The sequence below is a fragment of the Centruroides vittatus genome, unplaced genomic scaffold, assembly GCF_030686945.1.
Source record: "Centruroides vittatus isolate TY-2023 unplaced genomic scaffold, ASM3068694v2 contig_882, whole genome shotgun sequence".
Lineage (NCBI taxonomy): Eukaryota > Metazoa > Arthropoda > Arachnida > Scorpiones > Buthidae > Centruroides > Centruroides vittatus.
In genome coordinates this window covers 4,289,847-4,313,235 of record NW_027122574.1, presented here as the reverse complement: position 1 = coordinate 4,313,235, position 23,389 = coordinate 4,289,847, and the positions used below count along the sequence as shown (strand labels likewise).

Below are 23,389 nucleotides of genomic sequence, written 5' to 3'. Positions count from 1 at the left end.
CTCTTCTTTTTCTTTTCTTGATAAAGAGTTCTGTAACATGTTTTTTCTTTTGCTCTTCGTACATTAGATCTATGCTTTCCATTGGGATCACATTTTTTCCATGATGGTCAAAAATTTGTCAAGATGCATGAAGGCTAACTCCAGATGTCCCTGCTCAAGACTGAACCTGCAATGCTGAGAATCGACTTGATTAATGTCAGAAAGGTGGGGAGGGACTAGTAACTAATAGTTAATGAGAAGGCCAACATGACAACAACAGGGAAACACACGAAGTGAAGATGACAACACAACAATAACGAAGGAGAAAATCGGAACCACCAACACTCAGGAGCTTCAGCATAAGCCAGAATGGCATCTGTATTACTCCATATAAACACTGTATTTTCAAAATGGGACTAGTTAAATATATGCAGTGCAGGGCTTCCAGGAGAACCCTCACTCTTCCTATCTGAACTATCCTTACAACTTTCCTTCTATCACAACTTCTTTTATCCCACCTCCTCCTTTCAGCTCTACCCCTCCTAATCCTACCTCTCTCCTCCTGTCTTCCCTCCTCTTTCCTCTCTATCATAGACTAAGTCTAATGACAGTCTTCTCTTACCTTTACACATGAACAAGTTAATGAGAAGGGGAGAATCATTACATGAAAGTATTCATGTTTTGTCATATCGATAAAAATCAAAAGCACGAAAGTAGAGGACTGCCTGTATTGTAAAAATGTTTAAAACCAGCTTGGAGCAGTTGCATATTATTATTCAAGATTTAATTGCTTCCAATAAAATGACTGACTCACAAATAATATGCATTTTTAACCATTCTTATATCATAGATAACAGACTTTTGACTTATTATATATTACTTTTATTTTTATTTCTCAATCTAATTATTTTTATTATTTGAAAATCTAGATGGAACTATTGGATTTATTTTCTTTAAACCTTCACCGTATCGATAAAGACGTTCAAAGGTGCGATAGAAATTACTGGTACTTCACAACGGAAAATCTTGAAAAATTAAGAAATGTCATGTGCACGTACGTTTTATAATTTGTTTGATAAGTTTTAACTTGAATTTAATCAAAGTAGATTTTATTAACTTTGTCTTTTGGTTTTTTTTCTTTTAGTTACGTCTGGCAACATTTGGATGTTGGGTACATGCAAGGAATGTGTGATCTTGTTGCTCCTTTATTAGTGATATTTGATGATGGTACACAAGTTATTTTGATATATATTTAGAATATGTTTAAATTTAAAATTTAATAAATTGAAATGTTGTGTGTATACATTACAGAGGTATTAACATATAGTTGTTTTTGTGAATTAATGAAACGAATGGCTGCTAATTTTCCTCATGGTGGTGCAATGGATGCTCATTTTGCAAATATGAGATCACTTATTCAGGTAAAGTAAAAAATATAGTAATTATATCATGTTATACAGATATTTGGATAATGAATACATGGGAAATTTTAATGACAAAAAATAATATACAAAGGTATGGGCATCTGCACAAAATTTTCCAGGAGGAAAAGCTTGGAGACAAAAAATTTCATCAATAAATTTGTATTTAATTTTTTGAGGTTTTCTTCACAAGTAGATTCTATATAGAATACAGTATTGCGTTAGTGTAAAGACAAAGTATCCCACGATGAAGGATGTAAGGTTATGTATCACAATCACTTCTATGATTATAATTTGTGGAAATTTTATGCAATTCCAGGGGATGAATGCCTCATTTGCTCCCTCTGATACTCACATACAAGAGAAAACTGAAAAGTTCACAATTTTTCCTAAGAAAAGGCAAATTTGATAAATTGAATCAATCCTATTCATCATAGCCATCCCTCAACTCTATATACTTGTTAAAATGTTCCTCCAATTTTTGCAACCTCTGCAAAATCTCTGTACATTGGTTCATAAACCAACTTCTGTGGCATCAATGGCCTTTCTGATCAGAAGCAAATTTTGTATCTTTCAAATGTTTCTTCAATGTTGGGAAGGGATAATCCAAGGGAGCAAAGTTCAATAAAGATGCCAGGTAGTCCAATGGTTTAAACTCTAAATTATTAATTGTTTTTGTGTTGTTTAGTGGGTAGTACATGATCTTATAGAAAGAAAAAAGAAATCTTTCCTGAAAAATTGCAATGTTTGCAATATTGTTGATAGAAAATGGAGAAGGAGGTTTTTAAGGATGAGATCCTGAATTTTATCTGCATTCTCATCTGTCACTGCTGAAACAGGCTGTCCAGAACATGGCTCATTTGTTAATTTGAAATGAGTAGTTCAGAAATATGCTACCTTATCCCTCTACCATTGAGGGGAAAGTATTCCTCATTCTATAGTTGCCAACATCTCCTCTCCCTATATCCCTCAGTGGCATGGCTTTTGCTCTCTTGTATTTAGATAAAGTTGTAAACTTTTCAGCACTTCATAAATTCATTGTTTTTCACAAACATCTATGATGTTATGGAGTATGTTCAGTCATATGATGCAAACCTTAACTTTTAAATTGGATCTGAAACATTATACCTCACAAGTAAACTTTTGTGTGATCATCCAGTATAATCTTCATATTATAACTATTCATGATGATGTAATAATGGAATCATTAGACAACCTTAAATTAATAGACAAATAATTGGAAGTTACACTTTTTATATTTTCTGTCAATACATTTTATTTGAGATTTGTGTTAGATTTCACTTCACAGTTATAAAATGGAAATACAGAGCAGTTATACTTTGTGCAGATTGCATTTCTGAAGTGTGCTTTTAGACAAAGATTTATGCAAATTAAGAGCAGTTATTTCACAAAGAGAGACAAATTTTAGGGAGTTGTTTTATATCAGCGTTTCTCGAAGTGGGCGATAACGCCCCCTTGTGGGTGGTGAGTAAATCTAGAGAGGCACTGGATTCAGGGTACTGAACCCTGAATCCAGGGTACTGACAAAGGCTTTTGCCAAAGGCAAAAGCCTTTGGTCACCGTTGGGGTCACTGACAGCCGTTCCCTTTCCTCTGTTAAATTGATAAGAGGAAACATTGCATTTAATGGTTTCCAGATGTTGAGAACAATGTGCAGTAAGAGAACAAAGTGTGAGATTCATAGAAAAGTTTTCCTAAGAATATTTCCAATCCTTTCTTACACGAGAGAAAATGAGTTAGGGGGCGTTGCATATAACTTTATGGAACAAAAGGGCGGTGGATCGAAAAAGTTTGGGAATCACTGTTTTATACGAACACAGTTAATTTTATCTTCTTTTATGTAGATAAAAAATTAAGTGCAATTTTTATAATTAACATAAATTACATATTTTCATCTTAAGTTATATTTATGGAATATGAAAAAAGAATTATTTCAGAAAAATTTCAATTGAAATTACCTTTATTTGTTACAGTAAAAAGGGGAACTTGTATAAGTTATTTAATTCGACTTATAATTTTTCAACTTACAAATTTGTGAAATCTTTGAAATGAATTAACTGTGTATATCTTGAACTTTGTGTTTTAAAAGCACTTAGAGATAATTATGTATTAATAATTATGCAGTTTTAGTACCACTCTGGAATAATCTTGTCATGCAGAATATTTAATTAGTAAATTTAATAAAAAATAGCATTTGACCACCTACTTTTAGTCCAAACTATGTACTGTCTTTATAATTAATTAGCTATATTATAAACAAAATCCAGCAGTATTGTTTTATATACAATAATTCCTTATTAATTTATTGTTTGGTTATTAAATTAATCTATGTCTAAAGAAATTTAATTCTTTAATTGGAACATTTATTATCTTTATCTTTTAGATTCTTGATGCTGAAATGTTTGAATTAATGCATCAAAATGGTGACTACACGCACTTCTATTTCTGTTACAGATGGTTTCTCTTAGATTTCAAAAGAGGTAAATTTAAATTCTACAGTAAATTATTTTAGAGCATTATAGAATTTCTCATTAGGTTTATTTCTTATTAAATTTTTCAACATAAAATTCATGCATTTTATAAATTATAAAGAATGTGTAATTGATATTAATGGATTATTTTTGAACAGGATAGTTCAAGATGACAGAAAATATTGACTGAATTTTAAATTATTTGTGATGCAATCTATAAAAAAGTACCTTAAGTTGGAATAAACAGTTTTCATTTTTTGAGTGCATCTTATTCTATGGGTTAAATGGGGTATATAAGATGGTATTTATAACTTAAAATGTTGCTGAATGTTACTGGAAGTATTTGGCATTGTAATAAAAAAATTGATTATTTTGACAGCATTTCTTTGCTCTGTAACAAAATTTACTTTTCTGACTTAGGTACCATTTCTTAGATTGCATCATATTTATTGATAAGTGACAATGTGTTATGGGTTAATTACATAAACATATCACAATTTTATTTGTCCTCCAATTTTTCTTTTTCCATCTCTTTTCAGCGGACTGTTCATTGTGATTTTTAATATAATTCTGAAATAAATAAACAAACTCTTGCACTATTTTAAGTAAACAGGTTTAACATTGAAGCTTTCTTTCATTGTTAAATTTTAAACCAATTTTCATCTACATGTTTTGTCTTAACACAGATTTATTAGAGGTTTTTTTGTTAGAGAAAATTTCAAAACGTTAATATATTATAAAGTGATCAAGAAGTAATTAAGTTTTACTACATCATAAATATTAAGTCATTGTGCATCTTTATTATAATGTTATTCATCACTTTATATTGAACAAGATGTTGTCTAAAGTGTAAATTTTGTTGATATACAGGGGAAAAATTGGGTGATAATCTTTAAATGTTTTTCACCTATTATAATTATGTTTTTGAAATTTGTTTCCTAAAAACAATTTTCTATCCATCTGGATTATTTCTGGAGAATAATATGGATTTTATATATATTATGTTTTTCAATGGTTTCAAGTAATCTATTCATCTGGAGACTTTCATTTTTTAATATTTGAGATTGTGAAGCCTTTAATAACGTTTTTGTTCTGTTTTCAAATGTGTGAAAGATTATAGCAAAACTGTTTGTGTGATTAACTTCAATATGTTTATTGTTTTGGCCTTTTTGTGCTCTCTGAGCAGTAAAAGCCTAAAACCACAAATAAAAAAAAATATGTCTATTGTTTAAAATATTGCTATTTGAGTGGATTCTTGTTGGCTAGACCTTTGTCTGATGGGAAAGGGTCATGCCAATTCTTTTGAAACTATTAAAATGAAAGCAGTTTGTGCTTCTAGGATTGTTTTATTCCAGAACTTTTCAAGAACATTTTCTTTGTTTTTTTTCTTATTGTCCAGTGTTGTGTTCATTATTTTTAGTGTCAATCAATTAACTAGTTTAATCACTTTTCTCGATTAATAAATATGTTTTGTGTTTTTAAGAGGGTTGTCATTTATTCTGTCCACACAAATATATTACATTTATTTAAATTTTAATATGTATCATGTTAAAAATAAATATCAATTGTATTCTGAATAAAAATGATCAAACTTAGTTTGAATTATTTTTCAAGTAATTTGTCAAATAAATAAATTGAAATATTTGGATTTTGATCTAATCTAAAAAATCTATTGATAGAATCAGATTGCAATTCTTAAAAGTTATTTTAAATTAAACACTTACACCATCTGAATACTAAATTTTTTTAACTAATAATAATTACTTAAACCAGTAAACAATTAACTTCTTATAAGAGTGTGACAAAATTTCAAAAATTATTTTAAATATCCTTAGTTTTGTCTACATTTTAATAATAATTATGTTTAGTGTTGTAATACATCAACTGCAGATCTTCAATGTCACAACTTGTCTATATATATAAAAACGAATGTATGTCTGTCTGTGTGTGTGTGTGTGTGTGTGTGTGTGTGTGTGTGTGTGTGTGTGTGTGTGTTTGCCCTTCATGCATTACCACACCATTTATCCGATTGCCATGAAACTTTGGGAAGTTGTTTAATACATTCCGCGAAGGTTTGTGGCATATGTGAAGACCACCATTTCCCCCCTTTCAAAAATATATTTATATATGGATTAAGGCTTTTATGTCCAACAGATGGCGCTAACTTCAGACGACCTAAGTTTGCTTTTCTGGGAGGCATTACGCTTTTCTGTGAGAATGGACCTAAGCAGATCATTTTCTACCTATCTATATAAATAAAATACAACGTTTGTTTGTTCTTACCGATTCCTTTGAAATTTTGACACAACGTTGCATTCGAATATGCACGTGTTTTTATATAATATACATGTCGAAATTCTCCCTACGGGGGGGGATGGACGGGATTAAGACTTACCATGAAGAACTCGGCTTCTATTTATACTATTTTACATGCGGTTTATTGCGTTTTTAATTGCGTTTTAATAGGTGACGTCAACAGAATATACACTAAAAAGGGATTTTTCGATATTCTCCAGCGGGGAAAGGGACAGGATTAAGGCTTACTGTGAAGAACTCGGCTTCTATTTATACTATTTTACATGTGGTTTTTTGCGTTTTTAATTGCGTTTTAATAGGTGACGTCAACAGAATATAACTAAAAAGGGATTTTTTGAAATTCCTTCCACGGGGGAAGTGTTACACATTTATAATAGATACATTTTGAGCCACAACAACGCGTGGCCGGGTCAGCTAGTTTATACATAAAAGAGAGCACCATTGATACAACAATAGCTCACTAAAAGTTGAGAACCATTGACTTACACATATTACTGATTATATCTGGTATTTCAAATTTTAATCTTTAAAATTTATACTTGATTTCTAATCTACAGTAACTACATTTTTAACCTCATAATTTTATTAATTAACTAAGCTTATTTACTTTAAAATAATCTTAATTTCCATAATTATTATGATTTTATAAAAATTTTAATTTTTTTTTACAGAACTTGTCTATGATGATGTATTCAGTATATGGGAAACAATTTGGGCTGCCAAACATATAGCTTCTAATCATTTTGTACTCTTCATTGCATTAGCAATGGTTGAATACTACAGAGATATCATTCTGGAGAATAATATGGATTTTACAGATATTATTAAGTTTTTCAATGGTTTGTTTCAATCTTATGTAAAATACTAAAAATACTATTTAAGAATGTAGCAGTGTGGTTGTGATTTATGCAAAGTTATTTTGCCTATAATACACAAATAATAATAGATAAATCTTGCATCATGTTAATTCAGGTATAATGCTTATAATATGTTCAGATTTAAAAATTACTTATATAAAATTAATTACTAACTAAAGAAATGAAATGAATACACTGAGTGATAGTTATGGGTTACTTGTGTTTTCCCTAATAGTATAGAGATTTCATTTTAACTTTGTTTTTAATATTTAAACATAAATTAAAATTAAGAGAGATTTTCATCTGAATTAAAAAATGAGTGGAAAATTGCAACTAGCCCAGAATGCTTCTCTCAGAATTTTAATTTGCTATGAGATAATTTTTGCAATTCTGTAGGTATCCTCCAGGATGACAATCCTCAGTGCATATCACAATTACACTGTATTTTAGTTTTTGAATGTTTTGTTACTTTAAAAATGCTGTGATTTAATTTTGTGTGTAATTATTTTTTAGAAATGGCAGAGAGACACGATGCCAAAGCTGTCCTAAAAATCTCCAGGGATCTTGTGCATCAGATTCAAACCCTCATCATAACAAATGACGACTGATTGTTTTAGTTGACAACTATACTCTGCTAGTTTGTTACACGGGAATGTAAAATTACATTTGACACCACGTTTTGATCGGAAGTATCATTAAGAAAATGTTTTATTACTATTAATTTATTAATATTTAAAACAGAACAGGCTAATTTTATTTATAACTTTATTCTGATAACAAAAGCAAATTATAATTTATTGTAGAGGGTTTAATTTGCTTTGCAAGAAATTACTGGGAACTTCAAATTGCACTGAATTTTAGAATAAGTACTAAAACTTTTAGAATTTATATATTGTTTCTTTTTTATTATTAAATTAGTACATATTTAAATCAATTATAAAGCGCCGATCATTATTTTTAAAGAAATTTTGAAATTTGTGGTAATTTTCTTTGAAAATGTTATTAAACATTACTAAATAAATATAAGAATATATTTATTAAATTTATTAAACATTGTTTAATAATGTTAAAATTTTTCCATCTGTATAGATTTCTAAAAACATTCCACTTAGTTTCTGAGAGTGCCACAATTATAAACAAGGATTGGAATGTAGTTTGGAATCCATTAATACAACAGCAACAATCACAATGTAAAGAATATTGCTGATAAAACTTTTACATAACCATACAAGTTATAATTTTAATACTTTGATTTAAAGTACTATTTCTCTTTTTTATTCATTTAAAAAAGAGAGAAGTCTATTATCTAATCAATAATAACTTGTTTTGTTTTTATAGCCAATATTTTTAATCTGTTTCTTATATGTACTTTCAATATGACAATTCAAGAAATGTAAACGAGAGAAATGCATAAGAAATATACCAAAAATTCCTCTTTTATAATCAAATTCAGATTTATAAATAGAACATTACAGAAAAGGAAAGATTGTTTTGATTTTTATTAATTACCAGCTTCGGAAGCATTTGTTTTTGGAATCTAGTCACGGAGAAACTCCCGCATTGCGGGTTCAGAATTATCTCAAATATTTAAATACATATAATTAAATATTCAAATGAATAAATATTTAAATGTGTGTCGGTTGGTATCACAAATAAATGATAGATCCTAGTCCTAAGTAATCCTCTTATTAAACCCATATGAAGTGTTCTAAATCAAAAATAAATGTCTGATTTATATTCACACACAAATTTGTGAAGTATGCAAGTTATGCTTAAATGCTATAAGAAATATAATATATATATATTATCCAATGTTTATCTATGTTATCTATTCGCATAACCGTCGTCGTTTATGGTTCTCATTATTTCTTGTACTGGTCACAAAAGTGCCATTTATCGATAGAAGAACCTTTTAATTTCAAAATATTTTTATCTACCCGTAGAAAAATCATTTTTATTTTGTTTTGCATTTATTTTATACATTATATTTACGTGTATTTGTTTTATTTTATATTAATTTTTAAAAGTATTTATGTTAAATAGATGCATAGAAATCAAACAAGATAATTGATGTAAATACTGAGATAAGAAATCTAAACAATTCCTAGTTAAATTATTTATGTTGCCAAGGAATCAGAGTCTATTTTTAAGTGTAAAGAAAGATATATAAAAAAACATAAATATATATATATATATATAATGAATATTTTTCTGCAATATTGTTTTATGTTGCCTTACCTGTTGTATAATGAGAATATTGTGTTTTAAGTGATGTTATAGTGGGTTGCAACTTTTAACAGAATAAATTGCTTTTTAAACAAATTTCTGTAATAATTATTATTAATTTTCATTAAAATATTTATTTCCTTATTAAAAATCTCATCTTTTCTCATTTAAAAGTGTAATTATTCTATATTTTGGTTTAAATCTCTTTATAGGTGAAAATATTGGGTTGCTGCAATTAACTGGGTCTGACTACATTGAGTTAAGTGATTTTTCGGTCATCTGGAATATAATAAAATTCCGAAACCGCACGAAAGAAATTACATATTTTAAAAATTATTGGAGACTAAATTACAATCTGTTAATTTACTTTGATTTTCAAATGTATTTTGAATAATAATAATTGTCTGGTTGTTAATATTATTTTAGTATGCTTATATACATTAGGTTGGACCCTATCGACTAGTTTTCTGATGTTAATTTTTGATATTAATTAATCAAGAAAATGAGATACTTAATTGGGTCTTTAAATTATTTCCAAACCATTAAAGAAATTCCACCGAGGATCTTCGTTTGATGATAGACTTACTATAGTTCAGATTTATCTTGTCAGATTCTTGAATCAAAAACTCTAACCCTTAAGTAAATATTTTATAATTAAGGTGTTCTGTAGATTAAAATGTGTCAGTAATCTATTGGAATAAGACTTTGTTGAAGATATAGATTTTTTTTATTGCTGTGGGCATCGAGAGGTTTTCTTTTAGTCCTCTTTCCCACAACGCAGCAGCGGGTGCTGGAGCGGGACCACGATGTTTCCGAAACTAACAACAGCCCAAAAAACTTCCGTGGTTTTCCAATCTGCTCGGATTCAATGCGAACAGGATTATAACAGTGCAAAAATGGCGCGCACTCATAATCGTGCAGTAAGTATTTTTACACATTTTTAAATATCGAAAAGACACTGCTGTTAAAATCCGTCATTACTACGACCACTCAAATCAATAAAATATTATTATTCAACTGATCTCTCTTATTTTGTCCCTACTTTAGCTTTTAATTTGCATTAATTCCCGAGTGAATTGTTTCTACATTAAATTATTATTTTAATTTTTGTGGGCCTTACGAGAAATTCGCCACTGATTTTCACTTATAATTACAAAAATTACTTTATTAAATCTTTAAACACTCGGACATCATCGTCAAATTGTGGCATGTAAGGTTTTGAGAATATGGGTGCTGCTTGACAAATCCAGGAGGAGAAAGTCACGTTCTCCCTATCGTTTTTCGGTCAAAGTTACTCAATTTCTATACCTTAGTCATGCGGCGACGAAAGTAATTCTATTTGTTTTTGAAGTAATAAAATGTATTTAGTATCAAGACCACTTTGGTTCTGATTGCTTTGCTTATGGTGCTGTAGCACGCTTTTGGAAGGTAATTTTTCTTTACTATTCGTTCGGCGCTGTACATTTTTATAATTCATCAATCATCATAGTTTTGCTCAACGTTAAAATCCCGATTAATTTCTTATATTTTCGAATCAAACATACTATCTGAAGTTTGTAAATACATTTGAAAAATTTTATGTATTTACATATATCCAGAATGGATAAAATGGTTTTATGCTTCGATGCCTGTGATATCCTCAACATGCTCTCGTGCTGCTCGAGACTAAATATCCCTGCTCGCTCATTCGGGTTCAAATTCGACAATCTACTATATAAAACTGAAAAATTGGGCGCACTCCGTCACACTATGCCAAAAACGGCCACTATGGGCGCTCCTAGCAATTATTTAAATTAATGAATTTATTATTTACACCACGAAATGAACACCCACGAGGGGACGTCCCGGGCTACTAGTGAAAGGATACAATTCGAAAAATCTACGTTTACATGAAAAACAATTAGTTGATTCGGTGTTAGCTAAGTGTACAAGGACAAAGAACAAAGGTCTTGAAAAAAGACTATTGTTCTTTTGAAAATGTCGCAGGATACTTGGCACTTCTACCGATATACAATATTATCAAGTACATTTACGTGATTTTAAACTAGTTTTGGTTTCTCCTTCGGCATTCTTTTAAACAGAAGACTGACAAATTATCTTAATAAATATGTACAGTGACCTCGTGATATGTGTACAGAATTCGTCGTGTGAGGAAATATTTATTAGGTAAAAAGAATGGAAGTCTAGTTAGAAATGATAAAAAATAAGTCATCCGATAGAAACAATTAAATTGTTTACGTAGCGTATGAATTAGCGCTTCTAGCCCGGATTTGGAACTCCGATCTGTTCTCTGCAATAGAAAATCGACAAATCACAATATTGTGTATATTACAATTTCGATACAATGCGAAAATTTTTTATTCTTAAATTAAATATTTTATTTGTTTGCGGCAACACCAGGAGGAATGCCTCTCGGGAGAGAAACTGGTTCCTATTTAGGTGTTACTAACTTGAAGAAAAGCCAGAAAACTCCACATTGCAGCCCGTTAGCGAGGCGCAAACCCGCGACCAACGTTCAGTGGTTTTATCCAGTCGGCCGCTGGTGGGCTTTATATTAATTATACTCTGTACTTTATACATGTACAGTACAATACTTCATATATCGTAGAACTCGAAATTTACAACGAATTATAAAGAGAAGAATTATAACTTGTATAGACGGACTATTCTAATGTTAATTTTGATGTAGCTAAGACGCTCTACGGAACCGTGATCCAAGCGAGCAACCCATTGTGGATCTAACCGAACCCACGATGGGTATAGAAAAAGGCCCTCTTAGTCTCCACAGAGCAGAAAGAACAAAAAACCAAACAATGGTAAATTGTAAATAGCTTATCGTAATTGAATGGGCAGAATAGAAAATATACCACATAACTATAATGGTGTCATTTCGTGAGATTTAAATTAATTCCGGATATTTTATTTTTTATATTTTAACACGCATTAATAATATAAAACATCATTAAAATATTTGTCAGGCTGACAACGACTGTTAAAAATCAAACCGGAAGTGGAAAAGCAGACGAACTTGCACCGATGCGCCATTTTGTTTGAGCGGGAAAGAGTAATCTTTGCGTTTAAGTTTAATCGAAGAAAAACGAAGGTTGTGTTCTCTTTTAATGTTTCTGTTAATGGCATTTTTATGCAGAAATGGCTTCACTTTCTGATGATTTAGAAAAGTAAGACAAATTTTATTATTTCTAATTAATTAATATAACAGGGATGGCTATTATTTATATTGTAGTTATTACGTAATTTGCATAGAATTGCCTGAAATTACGTATGCATACAAGACCTCGGAGATCGGCCTCCATTATATTAAACAGGAGGAAGAAACGTTTAAAACTTGTGTATTACCATGGTACAATTCTAAATCTGTGTGAGGGGGTTGGGACCTTAACAGGGCTGTAGAGCATATTAATAGGAACAAAAAAAGTCTAATGAACCAATAGTTGAGGGTCCCATAGTCGTAAGGACCGATCCAAATGGTTCCTTTTGGCTTGTATGAGTTGTCGACGATACTCATACAGTATTGTCTTGTCCCAATAATCTGGTTGGTGAAATTTTATTTTAAACACCTAACTTCATGCATTTCTTTCACGAATATGCAAATGACCAGCATTACGCGTTCTTTTACGTTCGTCTTGGCGCGATTCTGCTTTAAAAACCGTTCTTTCTCCGAGATAATGACTATCCTATTTAACTAAACTATCATCATCGTTATAAAGGAAAGATTGCAACAGTTCGGCACTTCAATAATAAAATAAATAAATCGTATAGTAAACTCCACGAATAAATTTCAGCTTCTTTAAATCAAATTATTTAAATTTAAACTACACGTTGTTTGATTAAATGTGAACAATTTAATATTTTTCTACGCAACGATAACAGGATGTAAATTGTAATTGTTTTTTCGGCATTTCGAGAGAAAAATATTGTTGATACTTACTGTTTATCATTTCGAGAGAAGCTATATAATAGTTTTTAAGCACTTTTTATGTCAAAAATGAGTTAACAAATGATATATTTTGTCTCAATAATCATTTTATACTTTTAATAAGGAACATTTAATTCTGAGAATTTTTCAGTTAATAAAACAACTTTTTCTTTTATACAGTATATCTTTCAACTGCTTTCCAATCAGGATAGAAACAAATATTCGTTTGTATCCTTATTGGAAACGATGGCTGCTACAACAGTCAAAAATGTTGGAAAAATGGATAATTTTGTTGAAGTTTTTGTAACTTGGTCTTTATTATATAATACCTATAATTAATATAAAGTATATTGATTGAATTTTAAATACTTATTTTTATTTTAAATATTTAAGTTTATCGGTAAAATACCGAACACGAGTGAACATTTGAAAAGGGATAATTATAATTCGGAACATGCTTAAAAACGGGAATTTTTGATCATTCTAATAGCGAATGTATGGAAATGTTTTTGCCATATTTGTCAAGGAAATCGTATACGCATATTTTTCGGGGTTTTATTGTTAATGTGCGGAGGAGATTCATTGTTAAAGACATTTCCTACTGTAAATCAGATAAATAAATAAATCGCTATGGCAATAAACAGTTTTTTTTTATATTTGTATATAGTATATACGATATTATTAAAAAGTCTAATTTTTTTATTCTGTATTTCAATTATGATCTAATTTGATTAATTGAGTTATTAAAGTATTGTACAGTACTGTACATGTGGATTTTACAACCGGTCTCAATTGTGTTTATTTCGGACTTCATCGTAATGACGTCGACTTGCGTGAGTGAACACTTCATTCTCAACCGCGAACAACACATAAATATATTGATCAGAATCGAACTCTGATCTGTTTTACTGGATAATTTTTTGAGAGAAATTTTTTGGAAAAATCGAATCAGTCGTGAATCATTTGAATACCTCGACTGTGTGACTTACACGAAGTACTTATTCTTCTTGCTTATATGAATTAGGCAGCGAACCATCTGCATCGTCCTGCAATTTCTTCAACAGTTAGTTTGTTTCTTCTCGTATTTCGGTATTTTCTTATCTAATTTCAGATATTTTACGATAATCCTCGTTGTTCTAATTTCCATAGTTTCATTATTCGTCCATGTTTTACTATTGACGGATTTAGCCAATAACTTATGGGTTTTGTAATCCGTTCTTCACATTATTTGTTTCAACATTTTGAGAAGGTAATTATTGGGCTGCAATTTGAAAAAACTGTAGACCTATAAATTCCCTATGTCGCCCGTCTGTCTGTCCTTAATCTCGAAAACAAAGTTAGATAGATGAAATTCGAGATCAGATATAGAAAGTTTAGAAGCAAGAAAACCTGATTAATTATACACAAATTTCCGATTCAGACCGGAAATCACATGATTTCAATTCGAAAATGTTCTCCAAAATGGAGTTACATGGATGACTGGCATGACTCTACTGTAACAGGAAAAGTATGATGTACTGTACAGGGGGAAGTCACTGCTAATTTGAGATCGAGATGATATATTTTCACATTAAATAAATTAAAAACAGATTAAAAATTGCAGCCCGGCATTGTGAAGATGTCACAATAATTTTTGCTCGTTTTGTAATGCTTTTCTTTTTTATTTAAGAGGAGAGTTGAAAAAAGTATTTGTTTTGCCCTATCCTCTTTGTTGCAGTTTTAATGGTATCTGAATGAATAAAAATAAATAAGACTAAAAATTATCAGTGAAGATGATTTGTTTACGATTAAGGGAATGTTCTCTATCCCTCAACATTATGCCAAATACAGTTCGTTCCTATATAATGCTTGACCACGAAGTACGTTTAATTGCAGATTATTTAAACAATTCTGCCATTTCGAGCGACGATTTTCTTAAATAAGGAATCTTAAATTCCATGATAACGAATTTTAATGATAGCTCACAATATATATATATCTTCCTGATAAAATATAGCTAATTCTATCATATACACCAATCAATCAATCAATCTCTGCATTGATTCAATGTAGAGATTGATTAATTAATGCCATTGATTATAAATAAAAAGCAAGCTCTGCATTCTCAATCACAAAAGAATAATACCTAAGTATAATTAGAATTTGTAAATGCTACTTAAATGATTTTAAAATCCACAATTTTGCTAAGATTATTGTAAGTTTATTTTAAGTGTACGTGATTGAAATTATATAAATACATATAACACAGACTGAACATAGTTATATATGAACTTTATTTCACAATTTTCCATTTAAGAAACAAATCGTTTAATAATTTATTTACAAAATTATCCTACAAAAAAGACGCATAAGTATTAATAACAATTGTTATTTACAATAAAATAAAAATCCTGCATTCTGCTCGGAGATTTACATCTTTATATTTAACAATTCGAATAACGTTTATATTAAACAATTACTTTAAAAAGTTTCACTTTGGATATGTTTTACATTGTTGTTAATGAGAACAATCCGAGCAACTCTGCGCTTCCCTTTCGCCGCTATCGCTACTACTGCTCCTGTTATAAATTGGCACGCGCGATATATTTGTACTAGGTGTACCGGGTGTTCCGGGTCCCACTCCTAAGTTTCTTCCTACCAGTCCGTCCATCCTATAATTGGTATCCCCTCTCATGAAACGTTCTAATTTATCCACGCAGGCATCCTGATAATCGTGAATCCATCTGAAAATGTTATGACAATTTTATAAAAATTATGCTGCATATTGTTTTATGCAAAGTGGGAAAGAAAGTCACTAAACATCCCTGCTACAGAATATAGAATGTACTCAAAGTTAATTCGCTCATGTCAGGAACACATTAGACCAAGGGAAAAACAGATTGATGTGTTACATGCACGGCCGCCATCTTGAATGTGACTCCGAAACTGTAAATCATGTGACATATCATTTGGGGCCAGAATTTCACAAGGAATTCATTGCTGAAAGATTTTATTGACCTACCTCGAACGGTTACAGAATTATTCACGTTACATGATGTGCTCAATGTACATTCTTTGGGTACATTCTATATTCTGTAGCAGAGGTGTTAAGTGACTTTCTTTCCCACCCTGTATATTCATCTTAACGTGGGTCAGATTTACGTATAAGGTCAACAAACTAATAGCATAGCTTTCACGCTAAGCGAATATATTTAAGGCCTCACGCCTTTAAATTTGTTATTATTTTGCGCGGCAGAACCATTTTTGTGTTAAAGCTTAGGTATTATGCTTTGAGGACAGACTTTAGGACCTCGTGTTACAATGGTACAGTTTAGGTCTCATTTCAGTATCATACGAATTATTAACTAGAGGGAAAGAAACCTTATGTGTGTTTTCGGACCATAACGAGATTAAATCCAACCCTTGTTCTATCATATAGAATATAAAATTAAAAAAGCAGAATCCTTACCTGATGCCATTGAAATAGCAAACTGCTCGGATGTCATCTGGTAACGTTTCTGATTCAGGCCACTGGAAATTATCCAAAATTGGAATTATATTACATTTACTCTGGAGCGCTTCCAAGATTTCCTGTGTAGAATGAAAACATCGCTACTTCAACACGTAAGAATTTTAAATGAATAATAAAACAAAGAGGGGCATAAATCCAAACCGTACTCTGTGCACCCAATCCTTGCAGTCCCTGTCCCCTAAACAGCGATCCAACGCGCTGGGAGTCAGCACCAGAATAAAATGTTTTGCTTGGCGAATACTGTTTAAGAGATTGTTATCGAATTTCCCGGCTTCTAAACGTTCAACATCCAAAAATACTGAAAATCCTCGCAATTGCAGATGTACCTTTAAAAGACTATCAGAAAAAATATATAAATATGACAGAAGTTCTTAGTAACACTTTCATATTAAATTCATCATTTCGTGCTACCTGGCTAATTGAGAACCGTTGGATCTTCTGTAACTAACAAACACGTCTAGACACTTATTATCAGCTTCTGTCTCCTCGATTTCGGTCATTCGAGCTAAATCTGAAATTAGTAACAATTACTCACATTGTTTACAATATTAAATAGCGTTATAAATAATACACTTGTGATCTTCTGGTGTGGGGGGTTGGATATTTCAATATCTGTCCCTCAATTTCCGGTCGATCCTGACCTTTCGAGTCTCTGTGCTGGATGATCTTTCCAACTCAATCTATTAATATTGATACTGATTAATTCTAACAAAGTATAGATAAACAAAACAGTCACTGTAGAATATGTACAATTAACTTTGGCAAAGGAACAGTCTTGATACTATTTTCATGACCACCCACAGAAAAACACAATCTACGATACCACTAATAGGTTATTACGCTACGCTTTTGTAATGTTCTCACCTTTAATAGCGTGTCCGATTCTCAGTCTGTGTATGCTGTTTTCCACGCCACAATCCAAAGCTAGTTGTTCTTCTGTCAAATAGCGAAGAGTGTCTTTCTGTACTCCACAGTGCAGCATTTGATAAGTGTATTGTGAAAATTCCTGTCCGAAACCTTGTAAAAGTTGATTCAAATTTGTTGTATCGCAAGAAGTGTAATCCGCCATTTGTTTTAGACGATTGAGTTCGCGAAGGAATCTGAAAATTACAAAAAAATTTGAGTAATTTTTGGCTCGCGCTTTGAGGATACGGGTCATTGACGTTCTTCGCGAATATTCCTTTCAATGTGCTTTGCCAAAACGTTAAATATTTTTTTTATAAATTTTATCTATAAAATTCTAGAATAAATCATATTCATCTCATTAATGCTCGAGGTCGTCAGAAATATACACTAAGAGAAAAATTAATTTCGTCCTCGTTATTAATGAACTACGGATGTAACTTTATTCTTAACTGAGAACGACCTCCAGACGGTCGTCCTACTTTGAAGATGTTTTTCTTTGGCATCTAAAAAACATGTTCGACGTTTGTTTAGAAAAATAAACTTAAAAAACTCTCAATGAGCCGTTTCATTGCGGAACTATTTTTTTTTTTCTTTTTAGTATTACAAACATCTGAGTTAGAACGTTCCACATTAAAAAAGTTAAAGTACCTTCTTCTTAAAATCCCGTTAGTTATTCCTATATCGTCTCTTAGCATAGATTCTGTTAACTGTAAAAGTAAATCTCCGTCTACTCTACTGGTGCTGAACGTTTGACAATAGGGAGAGAATCCTATCTGTAAGCAGACTTCAGTTGTTAATGAATTAGTTTATTTATTTCGGTCCAGTTTAATTATTATATAAATTACCTGTTTCACCCATTCTCTCACGTCTTCTACTGTCCATAGAGGTACTTGTTGGGAAAGTTTATGAGGTACTTCTTCTCCTATTAACTGCAATGCCTGCGCAGCAAATTTAGAGGCAATGGCGTTGGGAGAGCTGGCCACTTTTTTCAATGCTTCGATTGCACCTATTTCGTGAAAAACCTGGAAAAAAGTTTGTTTCTTTGTATTTAATTCAATAAATGTGCCGTTGCTTAATGTTACTGTGGTTTTTATTCCAATTTATTAGTTTATATCACATATTTATGTGTGTAATTGTTCAGAAGGTGGTATACTTACTCCAGTATTTCCTTGTTTCTTCTTAATGCCAGCTTCCATGGCAAAATGGAATGCCGCCAAACTTCTAGCTTCCTCTCGCTTGCTGTTGAGCACCGGTACCAGTCGAAGCAACCAATTTTTTGATTGTCCTAGAATGTGGGCAACCGCGCTCTTTGAGAATTCTTGAGGGCTGTGACTTATTACAAATGGTTCGACCAGATCCAAAGTTCCCGATCTGAGAACTGCCGCTTCAATTTCTTTGTTGGCTACCAAAACGGCAATAGCTAGACACGCGTAATACTTGATATTGTCGTCTTGGTGAAAAGCTAAAGGAAATAACCAGACAGGAACTTTATGTTTGATCATTGCTTGTTGATTTTCCGGTCCACCGTATAGCGACAAATTGGCTAATGCCGTGGCACAATGCCTCAACGTTTCTATGTCGGATGTACGACAATCGAAAAGAATGGCTTTCAATCCTCCCATTCTTATCACGTCACTACATGTTGCTTCCGAATGTTTAAATAAATGTTCCAATATACCTGTACCCACACGAGACTGTGCCACGGAACTCTCTGTGCTGCACGCGCAGGCCGCATTAACTACCTGTTCTAATCCGTTTTCTACAATGTAAGCTCTGTTTTCTGTAGAAAAGCATTGTTCTAGTAATTGCGTACTAGAAAATTTCAAATCCGAGTTATCAGAAGTGCAGTTATTAATTAGAATATCTAAACCTCCGGTGTTTCTTAATATGTTGCACATGTTGGAACCCAAATCGTTTCCGTGATTCGGTACAGCCCAAGCTCTCTTTACTATGTCGTAAATGGCAGTTATGAGAGAGGTGGCCTCCTCGTTCGTAGCGTTTTTCAATCGATCGATACAAGAATACATTCTATTATTGAATCGTTTCAGGACGTTTTGAACTTCCATGACCGAAGTTGGACTCTTTAAAATTTGAAAATCTTCTTCTACTCCTTCGATGGCGAGTTTGCTGTTTGTGGGTAGGGCGAACGTTTCTTGACTTCCCATATTATAATTCAGAGAAGAGATACCAGAGAAATCACTCTGACTAGACATGGACGATTGTCTCATTTCTTTAGAAGTAATTATAAACTTGGAAGACAGATTTCTTTCTGTAAAGACGTCCTGTTTGGCCATCGATAACTTCTCTGCACTGAAATCGTCGGTTGACATTCTAACCGCAGAGGCCATGGCAGTTCTTTGTTGTTGTTGTACGATATCCCCCGTCTTCAATTGTTTCTGATCTTGTCTAACGGCGGCCATTTTTTCCGCACTGATACCATCCATATCTAACACTTCTTTTATTGCCGCAGCAGCGTGTTTTTCTTCGTAACTAACATCACCCGCTTGAACACGCTTCAGTTCTTTATTAGTAGCCGCCATCTTTTCCGATGTATAGTTATCACCCGTTACCTTCACTTTAGCAGCTGACGTTACGCGTTTCTGTTCGAATTTCACTTCTTGGGGCTGTTCTTCCAACGAATCGTCAACGGAAAAGCCTCTCTGAGTTAGCATCTTCATTCTAGAATCGCTAGTGCTGCTGCTACTACTACTAGTAACGCTGACACTTCTGGAATAGTTGCGGTTCTCGTGAAAGGATTCGTTCTGTTCTTGAACAATTTGAGCTTTTTTACTCAACACAGAACTACTGGACGAGCTGCTACTCTTCATAATTTGAGACTTTTCGGAACTCGACGTGTAAGCTGATGATGAGGTAATGGATGACGAGCTGTTCAATTTATTCATTAGTGATTTTTTATTAAAATTCTCAACTACCGACGAAATACTTCCATTCGAAGGTAAGAATCGATGCTCTTCCAGAGATAAATCTGACATCTGCAACAAAAAAAGAAAAAAGAAACTTGTGAGAAAAGCTGCGCAAGAAAAAGAAGAAAGGAGGGAGAATATTAGTGGCAAAGTATGCGACCGGTTGAAAAAACAGAAGGACAAAAAAAGAGCAGACATCGATAAACTCCCGGCCAGACTCGAAAAAAGTTATCTAGCGTAGACTCTCCTTTCAAGAATAATCAATTTTTCAACTGTAACTTACAAGAAGCCAACTTTTACCATATACAGTGGCCAAAAGTGAGTTCACCGTTAAAACCGACTAAATTTTTGTTCATTTTGTATCTAGTCGTACTATCTGAAAGTGCCAAAATGGTACAATTGATAGAAAAAACACCTTGTTCGAAACTTATTTTACCAGTATGATTCGTATCCACAAGTACAACGTAGTTAATTGACTTTCGGGCTATCTATACAGATCTAAAACACTTGCATAAATTCCGATTAAACCTTATTAACGTGTAATTATCGCATTAATTAATTATCTATAATTAAAATTAATTACTAACACGAGTTAATTAAAGGTAAACGACGACAATGTGAACAAACCTCACTGGGGGACGAATCGTCGCCATCTCCAGCCATATTTTTCTTTATTTATGAAAAAAAAAAGAGTGACGAACGACAGTAACTTCGAAATAAAGTTATTTTTATATTACGTAAACAAGGGAGACACTTGTTTCGCTCGACATGATATTCCACTATCGTCTGACGCTGGCGTGAAAGAGTTTGAACATTCCCCCCCCCTTTTATCCAATAAAAAGTCTCGGAAAGAGTCACGTGAGAACAAGAAAGAAGGAGGGCGAAAGTACAATTCGTCATTTAGTTTTATCTGGGAACCGAGATAAATGCAGTTTTCTTTCTAGTCAAAACATTAAAATATCCGTTTACTTGACGGTAAGTGTTTCGATATTCGTAGCACTTTTTTCTTTTACCGACTGTATTTCCTAATAGTTAAAATTGTCACTACAGTAAATTACTCTCCTTATCCTTCGCTCCATTTTAATGTAAAAGTTATATACGTCCCCTCACGTATGTTTGTTATTTTAGTATGAGAGTTCAAAGAAAAGAATGTAAAATGATAAAAATAAAGGAAACTATATATAGATCCAGTCACGCGATCTGTATTACTTTTTCTAAAATGTAACTTTCTAACAAGTACCGAGACTTAAAAAACCTAACTCCTATTGTTCATATTTGAGGGGCCTTTAATAAATGCCCCCAAATAAACACAGAATTATAGCGTGTTCTTAGTAACAAGGCTGATTTTACAAATTACCCAAACAAGCTACGGCTAGGGCCTAGTGCCGTGTTAAAGGCATCACGCGTGAAATTTATTAATATTTTATGAGAATCTTCCGTAGCGATGGGAGAAGAACCTCATATAGCCGTAACAAAGTTTAAATATTCCGTACTTGGTAAAACTGAATACAAAATCTTAATCACTCGAATACTGTATGGGAGTAATTTACGTTCTTAATGTAATTAAAACCTTGAGATGAGTGACAATTGGAATTTAGGTACTTACTTGGTTACGAAGACGTTCCGTTCCTTCATCAATAACTTGTGGAGAAAGAAGTGTTAACGAGGGTGATGTTAGTGGATTATCTAGAGTTTTCTGTGGATGAACCGTCTACAGCAGTCTCTCCACTTGTTATTTTTAACGCATGACTCATTCGTTCGAGTGGAAGATGTTACTCTAACGAAATCGGGCATGCTCACTTTTCTGACGACTAAATTTCTTGAAAGGAATTGTTCCCCCTGTTACTCACTTTAACTATTTTACGTACGACGAATACTTCGAATAGAATTGTGATGTGATCTTTCGAGTGTCGAAATCCGGATTTTGGGCCAAGGTCCTTTCCAAGTCGATTCAATTGTTCGAATAACATTCGATTTAATTGTTACATATTTCGTAATTTCCTACTTTACACAATAGTAATAATATTTTGTATTATTCCTTCTGTTATATTTATGATATTATATGTATATAAAGTCATACTAGCCGTTTGTACGGTCGTAAACGTAGTAAATCGTCACGTTATTAAGATGGTTTTCAAGGCCAAGAGACGTTTTCTCAATCAGGAAGTGGGGAGGAGGACCTCCTTGTTACTGTCTTACTGTGTATGTGAATGGAGTCCACCCTATCCTTTTGTGGAGTCCATCGTGTTTCCAAGTTTGGATGTAAAAAGTACTTTTTTTATTGATATAAATAAACAAACAATATATTTTTTGTTTCACTTATCTTTAACAAATACACCGATGTATTGATATCTGTTCGTGTTACTATATTTAGAAAATAATTTTAATGAATTTTTGTTTTATTTTAAAATTAATAATTGTAATTTTATTTATATTTTTTAATAATTTTTATAATGTATTAAATTTTATTTTTAATAAAATATCTGGATTTATTTAATATTTAAAATAATCAACAGTGATTAAAATGAGTTTAATCGTCCTTAAAAACAGAATTATGTTCATACTGTAATTATTCAAGGTTGTCGATATATTTTCAAACTTTTGTTATAATTATATATTTGTAACTATTCATTTGAGTTTACTTTTACATAGATCCTCACAAAGGGGGCCATTTGGTTCGAATCTCACATTTACAGGGCCTAAAAAATCATCTGTTACAAATTACTCATTCCGTTACATTTCTTGTATACTAAGAAGAAAATGCCGTTTATTTTTGTCATATTCTGTTACTTAAACATATTGGAGTGTGAAAGGCCGGGGC

The 23,389-nt window shown here is 32.0% G+C and overlaps 3 protein-coding genes across 6 annotated transcripts in view; 2 read left to right on the top strand and 1 right to left on the bottom strand.

Annotated features, from left to right (window-relative positions):
• The window catches only part of LOC136983509 (small G protein signaling modulator 1-like), an 82,341-nt gene extending 72,955 nt beyond the window's left edge, over positions 1–9,386 (top strand). For all 3 annotated transcript variants that reach the window (XM_067280266.1, XM_067280265.1, XM_067280264.1), the window contains 6 exons: positions 909–1,033; positions 1,124–1,206; positions 1,291–1,400; positions 3,804–3,900; positions 6,879–7,046; positions 7,578–9,386. In XM_067280266.1, the coding sequence (XP_067136367.1) occupies positions 909–1,033; positions 1,124–1,206; positions 1,291–1,400; positions 3,804–3,900; positions 6,879–7,046; positions 7,578–7,672 (678 nt within the window). In that variant the 3' untranslated portion in view covers positions 7,673–9,386. The remainder of the gene's footprint in view (positions 1–908; positions 1,034–1,123; positions 1,207–1,290; positions 1,401–3,803; positions 3,901–6,878; positions 7,047–7,577) is intronic.
• The window catches only part of LOC136983516 (uncharacterized), a 345,314-nt gene that overhangs the window by 18,403 nt on the left and 303,522 nt on the right, over positions 1–23,389 (top strand). The window lies entirely within an intron of this gene.
• On the bottom strand, positions 15,482–22,450 carry LOC136983496 (NAD(+) hydrolase sarm1-like). Of its 2 annotated transcripts, none has more exons than XM_067280254.1 (9): positions 22,175–22,450; positions 18,802–20,637; positions 18,490–18,666; positions 18,293–18,417; positions 17,603–17,838; positions 17,150–17,249; positions 16,885–17,074; positions 16,676–16,797; positions 15,482–15,950 (listed from the first exon to the last, which is right to left on the bottom strand). In XM_067280254.1, the coding sequence occupies exons 2-9, from the start codon at positions 20,635–20,637 to the stop codon at positions 15,725–15,727; spliced, it is 3,012 nt and encodes a 1,003-aa protein (XP_067136355.1). In that variant the 5' UTR covers positions 22,175–22,450; the 3' UTR covers positions 15,482–15,724. The 2 variants fall into 2 exon arrangements, with proteins under 2 accessions (XP_067136355.1, XP_067136354.1); XM_067280253.1 differs by lacking the exon at positions 22,175–22,450 and adding an exon at positions 21,196–21,360.